Source organism: Nicotiana tomentosiformis, chromosome 2 (genome assembly GCF_000390325.3).
Source record: "Nicotiana tomentosiformis chromosome 2, ASM39032v3, whole genome shotgun sequence".
Taxonomy (NCBI): domain Eukaryota; kingdom Viridiplantae; phylum Streptophyta; class Magnoliopsida; order Solanales; family Solanaceae; genus Nicotiana; species Nicotiana tomentosiformis.
In genome coordinates, this window is record NC_090813.1 from 176,761,041 (window position 1) to 176,773,901 (window position 12,861).

Here is a 12,861-nt window from a genome sequence, read left to right on the forward strand (position 1 = left end):
CTTGGGCTGTAGGAGCCCCTCCGGAGTCTGTATACACCCCCAGTGAGCGCGGTTGATTATATTGAGGGATGGATCTTCCCTCGACATGGATCTCGTCTGAAGCATTTATATAGCTGGAGATGGATCTTCTCCATGGGGCCGGATTGGCCTTCTTCGGTACTGAGTGACTGATGGTCAGTGATGTATATATTCCGGGATGGATCTTTCCTGGACCGTATGGGCCATATACAGTACCGAGTAGTTGAGCATGATGAGTGAAAAGTATGAGACAGTGAGAAAGAGTAATCTGAGAGTGTGAGTACATGATTCATCTCTGAGATACATGGCATTGGCATGCACACATGACATACAGGCATAGAGATATATTTTTCCTCATGTTGTACGGTATCACGTCATTCATGACTTTTTTTACACACATTGATATGTGGGCATAGAGAGGTATTTCACACTTACTATCTGGAAGGAAAATGAAACATCTTATTTATTGTGGAAAGGATATTTGAAAAAATTACAGTTTTCAAACTTACTCATATTTTTGGTATTTTCGGTAAAAGATTTGGGTTTTCACTAAGATACTTGAAAAGCATGACTATTTTCTGGAACTGTGAATGAGCTGAGCATTTTACTTCTGAGATACATCTTTTATTACTTGTATTATGCTGTTATGAACTGTTGTGGGATATTGGTATTTGACCCGACCTTTCTATTAGCTCGTCACTACTTTCAACCTATGGTTTGGTTTGTTACCTATTGAGTACATGGGGTCGGTTGTACTCATACTACACTTCTGCACCTTGCGTGCAGATGTTGGCTGCTGATGTTGCTGTGTTCGATGAGAGCTGGATTTGAAGATGTACCTGCGTTCCGGTTGTAGCTGCCTCTTGTTCGTGGTAACCGTAGATCTATAAAACTCAGTTTATGTACTTTTCAAACACACGATGTATTTATTTTATTTCCGCTTTGTAAACTCTATTCTTAGAAGCTCATGATTTGTACCACCAGTTCTTGGGGAATGTATAAGATTAAGATAATTTTTTACTTAAATTGCTTTATTAATTTTAAAATTGGTTAGTTGTTGAGTGGCTTACCTAACAAGTGGGTTAGGTGTCATCACGACTAATCAAATTTTGGGTCGTGACAAGGTGATTGGCCTTAAACAAGCTTCTCGTGCTTGGTTTACTCGTTTTAGCTCTTTCCTCCTATGGTATAGTTTTCAAAACAATCGTGTCGATACCTCTTTATTCATATTTCACCTTAATTATATTCTGACTATGTCATTCTTCTTATCTATATAGATGATATTATCATTACAAGCACTAATTTTACTATACTTCATCACTTTATTTGTTTATTAAAATTTGAATTTTCTATGAACAGGGGCGGACACACATTCAAAATAGTGGTGCAACGACAAAACCGCTTCGTCGGAAAATTTTATTAAATATATGTGTTAATATTGTGAGAAAACAGATACGTAGAAGATAATGACACCACTTGACACAGATTGTCTCCTGGCGCGTTGGTTATGAGCCTGATTTTGCTTAAGACTCAACCAAACTAATTGACTAAAACTATTTATTATCTAGAAGTATGATAATTACAGCTATTTATTTTTGTTCTTCTATAAATTTCGAAACCGCTTACAAAACTTTTTGTGCACGCCCCTGTCTATGAATGATCTCGGACCTCTTCGTTACTTCTTAGGTGTTGATGTTACTAAAACTTCTAAAGGTCTCCATTTATCTCAAGCTTTAAGCTCGTGATTTTCCTTCTCGTGCTTCTTTAATTAGTTGCAAACCTATTCTATCTCCTACATTTGGTTCTCAATCATCTGCTAAGAGGGAAATTTACTTTCTGATCCTTTGCATTATCAGTCTTGTGGGTGCCTTGCAATATCTCATTATTATTTTTAAACGGATCCTTCGCAACCTTGCTGGTATGATAATCCTTGGCCCTAACCTACATTCTTCCTCATCTTTTTCTTTGACGGCCTACTCAAATGTGATTGAGTTGGTGTCCGGACACTTGTAGATCAACTACTGATTTTGCCATTTTTCTTGGTCCAAAACTTATATCTTGGAGTCGTAAGAAGCAATCTACTGTTTCTCTCTCTAGTACCGAAGCCGTATATTGAACTTTAGCTCATAGCATAGCTGACTTAACATGGCTTCAATATCTGTTTCGTGACTTGGGTATTCCTATTTCTGAGACTCTTGGGGTACTATGTGATAGCATTAGTGCATTATATTTGTCTACTATTATTTATCATGGTCGTACCATGCATTTGGAGATTGATTTTCACTTTATTCAAGAATGTGTTGCAACTGGTTTCATTTGGTTCGCTGCATATATATACTGACAGACAACTTGCATGTATTCTCACTAAAGGTTTATCGTCTGATTGGTTTTCAGTTCTTCGTGACAAACTTCACATTTCTTCTCAACCATGTTGCTTGAGGGGGCATGTTAATGTACTGCTACTGTTTGTTACATTATATTTGAGTTGGACTCTTCCAACAAGCCACTACTAGTTATTGTATTTCACTTGGAATCTTCCAACAAGATTAATAGCATGTTAGGCCAAATTTCTATAATTAACTTTTTCGAAAATATTTTTTTTAAAAGTATTTTTCAAGAGAGTACTTACGGTGAGAAGCCGTTTATATTTGACTACTTATTTTATAAAGTACTTTCGAGTATTAATTAGTGTTTGACAAAGTTTTTAAAAAATATTTCTAAGTATATTTGTCTCAAAAATACTTTTCAAAAAAGTGCTTCTGGAAATAGGTTACTTTTGCCTGCCTTTTAAAATTGCTTCTGCTTCTACTCAAAAATGTATTTTTTTCCTTCTAAAATCTTGATCAAACACATTAACTTTTGAAAAAATATTTTGACAAAAAAAGCATTCTTTGCCAAATAGAAGCTTGAATAAACAGTCTATAAGTAGATACTTGTATGAATACTACTTCTACTTTGTAGAACTATATAAAGATGAATAACAATCCATAAAGAGTGACCGTAGGTTTCATATCACTTTGTAATTCGATCATGAGGTGCTACTCTGCCAGCAAGTAAGCACTGCACCGGTTGCAATCTGCCTTGAAATCCTTCTTTTTCTCTGTAATTCTAGATGAAAAAGGAGGAGAACTTTTATCTAAGTCTGGAACGAATTGGTGATACAATCAGGTGATGTTTGGTTACAAAAAAGTGGAATAAACAATCTCCAAATAGAATCTAACATTAGTTAGGAAAAGTTTAGTTTCTTTAATTCCTTCTCTACATAAAATATAGCATTGTTAATACTACAATGATTTATTTTTTTCTTTTTCATTAACTAATACACACATAAGTTATGAGATAATCTATCTCTATTATTTTACGTAGAATAAAATGTGGAATAAAAATATGTCATGCCTATAGTCGCTAAGGTGTTTCGACCGAAATCGGTCGAAAATTTCAATGCGTTGACTACATTTACCGACCGAAATCGGTCGGTATAAATTAAAAAAAGATTATTTAATTTTCAAAATACCGACCGAAATCGGTCGGAATTAATTAAATTTGTTTTATGTATTTTTCAGATACCGACCGAAATCGGTCGGAATTTTAAATATATAATAATTTTAGAAATCTTCCAGACATATATTTTTTGTATCGCATGTATACTCCCCAGCTCGAGATATCATAGCACCACAATATTATATCTTATTACTATATTACGAATTAGTACTAGTATATATTATCATTATTATTTTATTGAATTCTAATTATAAGTATAGAATATTAAATCTTATTACTAAGTGTAGACAATAAATTTGCGTCAGGAAAATAATCGAGACTGAAAAATATTGCAACAATCGTAGTATTTTATTTCAAATATTTGAGTGTACAATCTCTATGAATCCTCTGATTCTTCTTTCCAATAGTAAATAAATTCAAGGGCCTTTGAGCTTGATCTTGATTCTATATTTGTTTCCACGAACGATGATCTTGAATTCAACTAGCACGAACTTTGATTTGAACCCGTACTCCTTGAATCTTGAATTGTTCTTCGTTCTTGAGCTTGAACTTGATTTCTTAAACTTGAACTTGATTTTTTGAATTTGAACTCGATTGCTTGGAGCTTGAAACTTGTAGAGAAATTTGCGGCGTTTGATCCACGAGCTCTTTTTTGCTTCTTGTTATAACTTCTGGTATTTTTTTCTGGGTTATAAAGACCCCTATTTATAGTTGTGGAAGGGAGGAGTTGTGATAAGAACAAACTCTTTCCGACCAATCAAATTGAAGTGTGACATGGCTGCATTTGATTGACTAGAACATGTCACTTGCACGGCGCGGTTTCTAATGTGACTTGACATGCCTTGTCATTTTGACACGTGGCATGATCCTATTGGCTCTTCCGTTTGACTTGGCGCGTCACGCCATTTGACACGTGGCACCAAATTGGGCCTATAGGAAGATAGCATCTTGGACCTAATGAAGTGGGCTCATCACTTTAGCCCAATGGATTAAAACTTATTTTTTTAATCCATATATATTGGATTTATATAATTAATCCAATTATATTAGCCCATAATATTTATTTGGACTAGTATATTTAAAATATAATCCAAATTATTTATTAGATTTGAATCCAATAAATTTTACATGCTTACAAATGCCCCCTACTTCAAGACTTGTCAAAGTTTTTAACCTTTTGAAGATTAGGCTTGAAGTATTCGTATCTGTATATTTGATCATATGAAATATTAAAATTATTGAACTTTAAATTTCAAATTCACTGTTCTGTGACTTAATCACGCAAAGCATAGAAGCTATTGAATTGTAAATCCCAAAGTTATGGTTTTCCAGTTTTAAAAACTCCAAAATTGGTTAGCTCTTTCCATGTACACTTCCAGCAATTCCAACTCATTTAATATGTGACATTGCATGGCTTACGTAATTTTTTAAATTACAACTATCTTTCCCTAACTCAAATGGAAATAGGAGACTTCTTCCGTCTTTCCTCTCCAATTTGGATTAGGATACCCAATTGTCCTTGAATTCTAATAATTAGTAGTCCCACGCCGTAACTAGTCCTCTGATAGCCACGTTTTGCACCTATAAATAGATCATGCCTTTCATTCAGCGGACATCAATCGTAGTGTTTGCAGTCTACTTTTGACTGCTTTATTTTCTTGTGCTTTCTTCCTTTATTGGTTTCTTTTTCTTTTTGCAGGTCAAACAAGAAGGGTGTTTTCTTGTTTAACGAGGTTATAATGTGACTTTATTATCGGAGAGATTACTTTTAATGTGTCCCGACTATCGGAGAGATTAGTCTCAATGTGGCTCGACGATCGAAGAGATTATTCTCAATGCGTCCCGACTATCGGAGAGATTACTCTCAATGTGCCAGACTATCAGAGAGATTACTCTCAATGTGCCCCTACTATCAGAGAGATTACTCTCAATGTGGCTCGACTATCGGAGAGATTACTCTCAATGCGCCCCGATTATCAGAGAGATTATTCTCAATGCGCCCCGATTATCGGAGAGATTACTCTCAATGTGCTCCGACTATCGGAGAGATTACTCTCAATGCGCCCCGACTATCGGAGAGATTACTCTCAATGTGACTCGACTATCGGAGAGATTACTCTCAATGCGCCCCGATTATCGGAGAGATTACTCTCAAGGTGGCCCGACATTTATCTTGGTCGCATAATTTTCAGCTTTTCGCGCTTGTAACGAAAGATTCATATCTTATCGTGGGAGAGTCCAAATAACGAACCGTTTAATTTCTAGAAAATTAAACTTCAATATCTAAAACATATCCAAAACTTAGAATCAAACGTCTTCAGAATCGCCCCAGATAATATTTTTGAAACCAACTTTAGATTCTACCACGTTGAACATTTTAGATCTACGCAGTCTCACCAAAAACATCATATCTTGATGTAGAAAAGTCAAAATCATGAACCGTTTGATTTTTTAAAAATGTAACTTACAAATCTATAACATATCCAAAATGCAAGATCTAATGCCTTAAGGATAGTTTCAGATAATAGTTCGAAATCAATATTAAATTCTGACGCGGCGATAATTTTAGATTTGCACAACTTTACCAAAACTTTTGTATCTTGATGTAGGAATGTCAAAATTATGAACCGTTTGATCTATTGGAAACTTAACTTTCAAATATATAACATATCTAAAATGCAAAATTTAATACTTTAAGGATAGTTTCAGATAATATTTTGAAATCAATACTAAATTCTGACACGGCGACGATTTTAGATTTGTACAACTTTACCAAAATATTTGTATCTTGATGTAGAAATGTTGAAATCACAAACCGTTTAATCCATTGGAAAATTAACTTCCAAATATATAACATATCCGAAATGATATTTTTAATGCTTTAATGATAGTTTCAGATAATATTTTGAAGTCAATACTAAATTTTGACACACTGACGATTTCAGATTTGTGCGACTTCGCCAAATCTTTGGTATCTTGAAGTAGGAATGTCGAAATCACGAACCATTTGATCTATTGGAAACTTACTTCAAAATATATAACATATCCAAAATGCAAAATTTAATGCGTTAAGGATAGTTTTAGATAATATTTTGAAGTCAATACCAAATTCTGACATACTGACAATTTTAGATTTGCGTGACTTCGCCAAAACTTTGGTATCTTGAAGTAGGGATGTCGAAATTATGAACCACTAGATTTCTTAGAAACTAAACTTCAAAATATAAAATATATCCAAAATATAAAATTTAATGTCTTAAGAATAATTTCAGATAATAGTTCGAAATCGACTTTGGTTCCTGATATGCCGACAGTTCCAAATTAGCGCGACTTCACCAAAATATTTGTATCTTGGTGTGGAAGCCTTGAGATTGTAAGACCTTTTTACTTGTCAAAAATTGAAATTCAAGAGCTTCATTCTCACCAAATATCTTGGGTCCAAGTCTTACTGAATTTGAAACGTCGTGAAGGCAGACCAAAAAAAACTTGAAGGTTTGGCGAACGTGAAGGCATAACGGATCCCCGGACTTCAATGCAAATGCTTGGCAGCCCCCTAAAGGATATTAATCATTTCATTATAGACACCTATTTACCATATCGGCTTGCCCCCTTTAAATCAAATGGGATCCAAAGTTTAATAGAAGAATGATATCTAAGCTCGATTTTCAAATGCTGATTGAATGAATTACATTCAATCGTACTTTATTCAGACAACGATTGGAGGGTTATGTATCTTTTGAACTTATGCAACTGAACTCAGAATGAAACTCTAAGCTGCCTACGTACCTTGGTGAAGAGGATCAAGTCATACCGTAGTTCAGAATAAGTAATTTTTTTATTTTTTTTTATGTCCTAACTTTTGCCTAGGCCGCCTCTTTCGAGGTTTTCAACCTAGCGGGCCTTTTTTTTGTGGCGGGCTGTACACAGTTTAGACTCATGCAGGCCAAGAGTGTAGGAACATGCAGTTTAGGCTCATGCGTCAAGGAGCATTGCAACTTCAAGGATAATACTTCTTCAAAAACTTGCCATTGATAGGGCCGATTCTCATGCCATCTGCATCAACAAGCTTGTAAGCCCCACTTGAGTAAGCTTTTTGTATGACATACGGCCCATCCCATTTTGAAGTGAACTTCCCTACAGGTTTATGGGAAGTAATAATGGGTCTTCGTATGGCAAAGACTTGATCTCCTACTTGAAAGGATCTCGGGCGAACTCTTTTATTGAAGGCACGAGACAATCGAGCTTGATAATATTCAAGACTCTGTTGAGCTTCCAACCTCTTCTCATCAAGAGCCTCCAACTCTGCTAATCGAAGTCGAGCATTTTCTTCATTAGTGACCCCTTCTTGAATAGTCAGTCGTAATGAAGGTATTTGACGCTCGAGTGACAAGACGACTTCGACTCCATAAACGAGTGAATAGGGAGTCGCTTGTGTTGGCGTGCGGTGAGTTGTCCTATATGCCCATAAAGCTTCTTCCATACGGTCATTCCAATCTCATTTGGATTTGGAGACAACTTTATTTAACAAGTTGCATAGAGTTTTGTTGAATGCCTTAGCTAGACCATTGGCAGTAGCATTGTACATCGAAGAGTTACGTTGCTTGAAGCCAAAGAGATCACAAATCTTGTTCATCAACCTATTATCTAATGGCTTTCCGTTATCCGTTATTATGTAATGAGGAATGCCAAAGTGATAGATTATGTTTACTCGGATGAAACTTGCAACATTTTCCTTCTTTACCTCCTTAAGAGCAACAGCTTCAGCCCATTTTGAGAAGTAGTCAGTTGCAGCCAAGATGTATAGGTGCCCACCAGAGGACTTTGGCAGTGGTCCAATAACATCCAATCCCCAAGCATCAAACGGCCAGGATGCTACAGTCAGGTGCAACACTTCAGGAGGTTGATGAATAAAATTCGCATGGAATTGACAAGCCTTGCATCTTCGAGCGTAGTCCAAGAAATCTTTTACCATCGTTGGCCAAAAATATCCTATCCTTTTTATATGGAAGTGGAGCTTTGGTCCAGACTGGTGTGACCCACATACCCCAGAATGTGCCCCTTGCAAAGCTTGAAGTGCTTCTTCTTCCCCTAAGCATCGCAAGAGTACTCCCTCGAATTACCTTATGTATAGAGTATCTTTGTAGTAAAGGAAGCGAGGTGCACGGCAACAGATTTCAGTCCTTCTCCTCGGATTTTCCGGAAGTATCCCATAGCATAAGTAGTCGATAATGGGTTGTCGACATTCTTCTTTCTCAACTTCAAAAACAGCGACAAGATACTTGAGTTCATTTTCTTCACCTTCAGCCTCATTTAGCAGCGGTACTACCCATTTTTGGCAGACAATAACTTGCGCTTGTTCAGGCAGAGTTAATGATGAAGCTAGGGCAGCTAAAGCATCAGCCTTCTTATTTTCTTTCCTTGGCACATGCTGAATAGTCACATCACCGAGCCACCCTATTAAATTTTTAGCGTAATCATAATATGGGCATAGTTCAGGCTTCTTGACCTCGTAACTACATAGAAGCTGATTGACCACTTACTGAGAGTCACCAAAGACTTGCAATTACAACTGCTTCATTTTGACAGCCATTTCAAGCCCAAGTATTAGTGCTTGATACTCAGCAACCTTGTTAGAGCAGAGTTGCGTCAACGTAAAAGAGTAGGGCATAACTTCACCTTAAGAAGTGACAAATACTACACCAGCACCAGCTCCTTCGCGATGTGTAGCACCATCAAAGTACATCTTCCATAGAGGCTGAACTTCAATGACCATTGCGTCCTCATCAGGTAGTTCGTCAGTTAGCTCCCAATCATCAGGTATAGGGTGATCTGCCAAGAAGTCCGCTAACGCTTGTCCTTTTACAGCCTTTTGAGGGATGTACACGATTTCAAATTGTTGAAACTGGAGGTACCACCTTACTAGTCGATCACTAAGGACAGGTTTTGACATCACGAACTTGATGGGATTTGCTTTAAAAACAAACGAACGACATGAGCTTGAAAGTAGTGCTTCAACTTTTGAATTGAGAAGACTAGCGCCAAACATAACTTTTCAATTGGCGAATAATTCATCTCGTTTGGTACCATCATCATGCTCAAGTAGTAAAGGGAGTTTTATTTCCATTCACTATTTTCTTGTGCCAACAGCGCTCCAACAGACCTTTTCTTGTGCTGAAATGTATAGTATCAGCGGCTTTCCAAGTATAGGGGCTGCCAAAACTGGAGGCTTCATCAAGTAGGATTTAATGCTCTTAAAGGCATTGCTACACGCTTGGTCCCATTTGAAAGGGACACCTTTCTTCATAAGGCGACTGAATGGTTGGCACCTTCCAACTATGTTTGAGATAAATCTCCTTAGGTACGCTAACTTTCCTTGTACACTTTTCAATTCGTGAATATCCCGAGGTTCAAGCATTTTCAAGATTTCATCTACTTTTTCTTGATTAATTTCTATCCCTCGATGTCGGACAATGAAACCAAGGAACTTTTTGGAAGTAACACCAAAGGCGCATTTCAATGGATTCATCCTAAGTTTGTACCTCCGGAGCAACTCAAACACCATTCTCAAGTCTTTCAAGTGGTCTCCCCTCTTTCTTGATTTTACCACCAAGTCGTGCACATAGCATTCGACATTTTTGTGGAGAAGGTCGTCAAAAATATTCTGCATAGCCCTTTGATAAGTAGCACCAGCGTTCTTCAAGATAAAAGGCATTACCATGTAGTAATAAATACCCTTGGGGGTAAGAAATGCAGTAAGCTCTTCATCTTTTGGTGCCATGCGAATTTGGTTATAGCCTGACGAACCATCTATAAATGACATTGTCCCATACCCAGTAGTAGCATCGATCATCAGCTCTGGAATAGGAAGCGGGAATTCATCTTTGGGACACGCATTGTTGAGATCCCTGAAGTCGACGCACACTCGAATTTGGCCATTCTTCTTCCTTACAGGGACAATACTTGAAACCCATGTTGGGTATTTAACTTCACGAATAAAGCCAGCTTTGATGAGTTTGTTAACTTCGATTTCAATCAAGGGAACCAAGTCTGGCCTAAAGCGCCTTTGGGCTTGTTTAACAGGGCAAGCACCATTCTTCATGGCAAGGTGATGGACTACTACTTTCGGGTCCAAGCCAAGAATCTCTTTGTAGCTCCAAGAAAAGACATCCCTGAACTCCTTGAGTAACTCAATATAAGTGCCTTCTTCATCCACTTCTAGTAAAGCACTTAGGTAGGTGGGTCTTGGTTCTTCATCGGTGCCAAGGTTAACTTTTTTTAAGACATCAACTGTAGTCTTCACTCCTTCTTCAAGTTCACGTGGAGCATCTTTCGCATCTTCATCTTCTTGAGGGTCCCCATCGTTGAAGGATATGTGATAATACGGTGAAACATAGTCCAATTTCTCGTCATCCTCCATTAGAGATAAAACACCATGCTCGCCTTGTGCAGTAATATGATACAAAGAACCCACATTTTCTTCATCTTCATCACGTTCTTTAGTGTAGACCACAGTGTATGGCTTCACTTTCAGTACCTCATCACACGAAACCATGACTTTTATTTGTCGCTTCATTCTAGAAGGAACCAAACTTTGGAAATCTTTAGAGATCTTCTGAATTTTGGGCAAAGCGGCTGTTTTTGTATTTCGATAATTTCTCTGGAACTTATTCCCCTTCTTTAATGAACCCAATCTCTCAAATACAGAAGTTCTCACAGTTGATTTTCCAAGTCGATCAAAGACAGAAAGCCTGTTAGAAGCTGCAGATTCGTCTTCTAAAGTGATATAATTGTTGCTCGCCCTTCTTATGGAGATGCACACTGGTGACGGTTGCTTGTATCTCAAACCTTCACATGGTTGCCTCATTGCATCTTCTGATGGGAGCTTCCCTAACTTTGACGGCTCATTGGGATTGTATCCAGCTTTTGCAAATAGCCTGTAAGCATTAGGATCAAAATCTTCATCTGTTCGCTTTGTAGGGAGTGCTACATTCTGCAAACGATTTTGGGCTACAAACCTTGCAAGTGGCTTTGAGGATAACTTTACTGCCTCAATTCGTTTTATCGGAAGATTTAACTCCTTTAGCATGTTAGTTTGGAGATTAGATGATTCGCATTCATCTTTCTTTATTTTAGGGACATATTGGAGTGCAGGACTTACTTTCTTGTCATAAGACACAATATCCCCTCTATGAGATTTATTCGTGTTGGGTTGTACCTCCTTAGTAACAGCTTTGGCTCTACCAGCAATCACCTCATCTCTTTTAGTTGTAGGCTCATCATTCTTGCTTTTCATTCCATCATCAGCTTTTAGCTCCTTCACAATGCGGTTCTTCAAGTAAAACTTTGCATCGGCGAAGTCTGACTAAGCCTCGTGAATCACTCATCATCAGCAACTATCTTCTTCTCGACTTCACCCTCGTAGTACTTCAAACATTGATGGTAGGTAGATGGAACCACTTTATTCTCATGTATCCAAGGCCTTTCGAGCAAGACGTTGTATGAAGTCTTTGCATCGATCACATGCAGCCATGCACTTGATTGCATATCTTCAATGGTGATTCCCAACCTGATCGCACCTATGGCTTTTTCCCCCCTTGGTTGAATCCTTGGATCATCACATGACTTTCTGAGAGTTCGTTCATGGGAATACCAAGTTCTTTCACAGTGTGAATTGGCAAAATATTCACTGAGGATCCTCCATCAACCAAAATTCGATTTACCTTTTCATCACACATATAGCCAACCAGGTACAATGGGTGGTTATGAAGAGTGTCACCTAGCAAAAGATCGTCATTTGTGAACGTGACGTTTTCCTCACAAGCATTAACTTCTTGAGGAGTGGACTCGATGAGCTTTTCCGAAGATGGTGCCAACGATAGGTCATCACTCTTTTCTTCCCCTTCGTCAGCATGGCAACAGGAGATATCAATACCCCCACGGGAAATCTTCGTGCAGAACCAACTTGGTAAAAACTCCTCCAAGGTCACTGGATGCCGTAGCTTTTGAGGGTGGTGCACCTCCACTTTTGCTTTCTTTAAGTGCTTAACTGGATTCCACCTCCTTGGTCTTTTTACCATCATTTTCCTTGTTGGTTGTTCTACTGATTCTTTTCGTGGGCTCTTTCTATATTGCCTACGACGAGTCACTAACGTCTAACCTTCATCATCCTTAGGTTGATCGTCTTCAACTTTGTTATTTTCTAGTAATTCTCCATCTTTACTTTCTTTAAAACTACATAATTCATCTAGACTGAATGAGCCAAATGTGATAGAGACTTGGTTTGCGCTTGATTTCTCATCTTCAAGCACGATCTTCTTTTCACGAGCCAAGTCCATAACTTTG

The 12,861-nt window shown here is 37.7% G+C and overlaps 1 protein-coding gene across 1 annotated transcript; it reads right to left on the minus strand.

Moving 5' to 3' along the window:
- Positions 1-8,635: 8,635 nt before the first annotated feature.
- On the minus strand, positions 8,636-12,596 carry LOC138906148 (uncharacterized). The gene is made up of 7 exons (XM_070194673.1): positions 12,138-12,596; positions 11,535-11,881; positions 10,480-11,453; positions 9,680-10,374; positions 9,215-9,385; positions 9,087-9,145; positions 8,636-9,032 (listed from the first exon to the last, which is right to left on the minus strand). The coding sequence occupies exons 1-7, from the start codon at positions 12,594-12,596 to the stop codon at positions 8,636-8,638; spliced, it is 3,102 nt and encodes a 1,033-aa protein (XP_070050774.1).
- Positions 12,597-12,861: the final 265 nt, after the last annotated feature.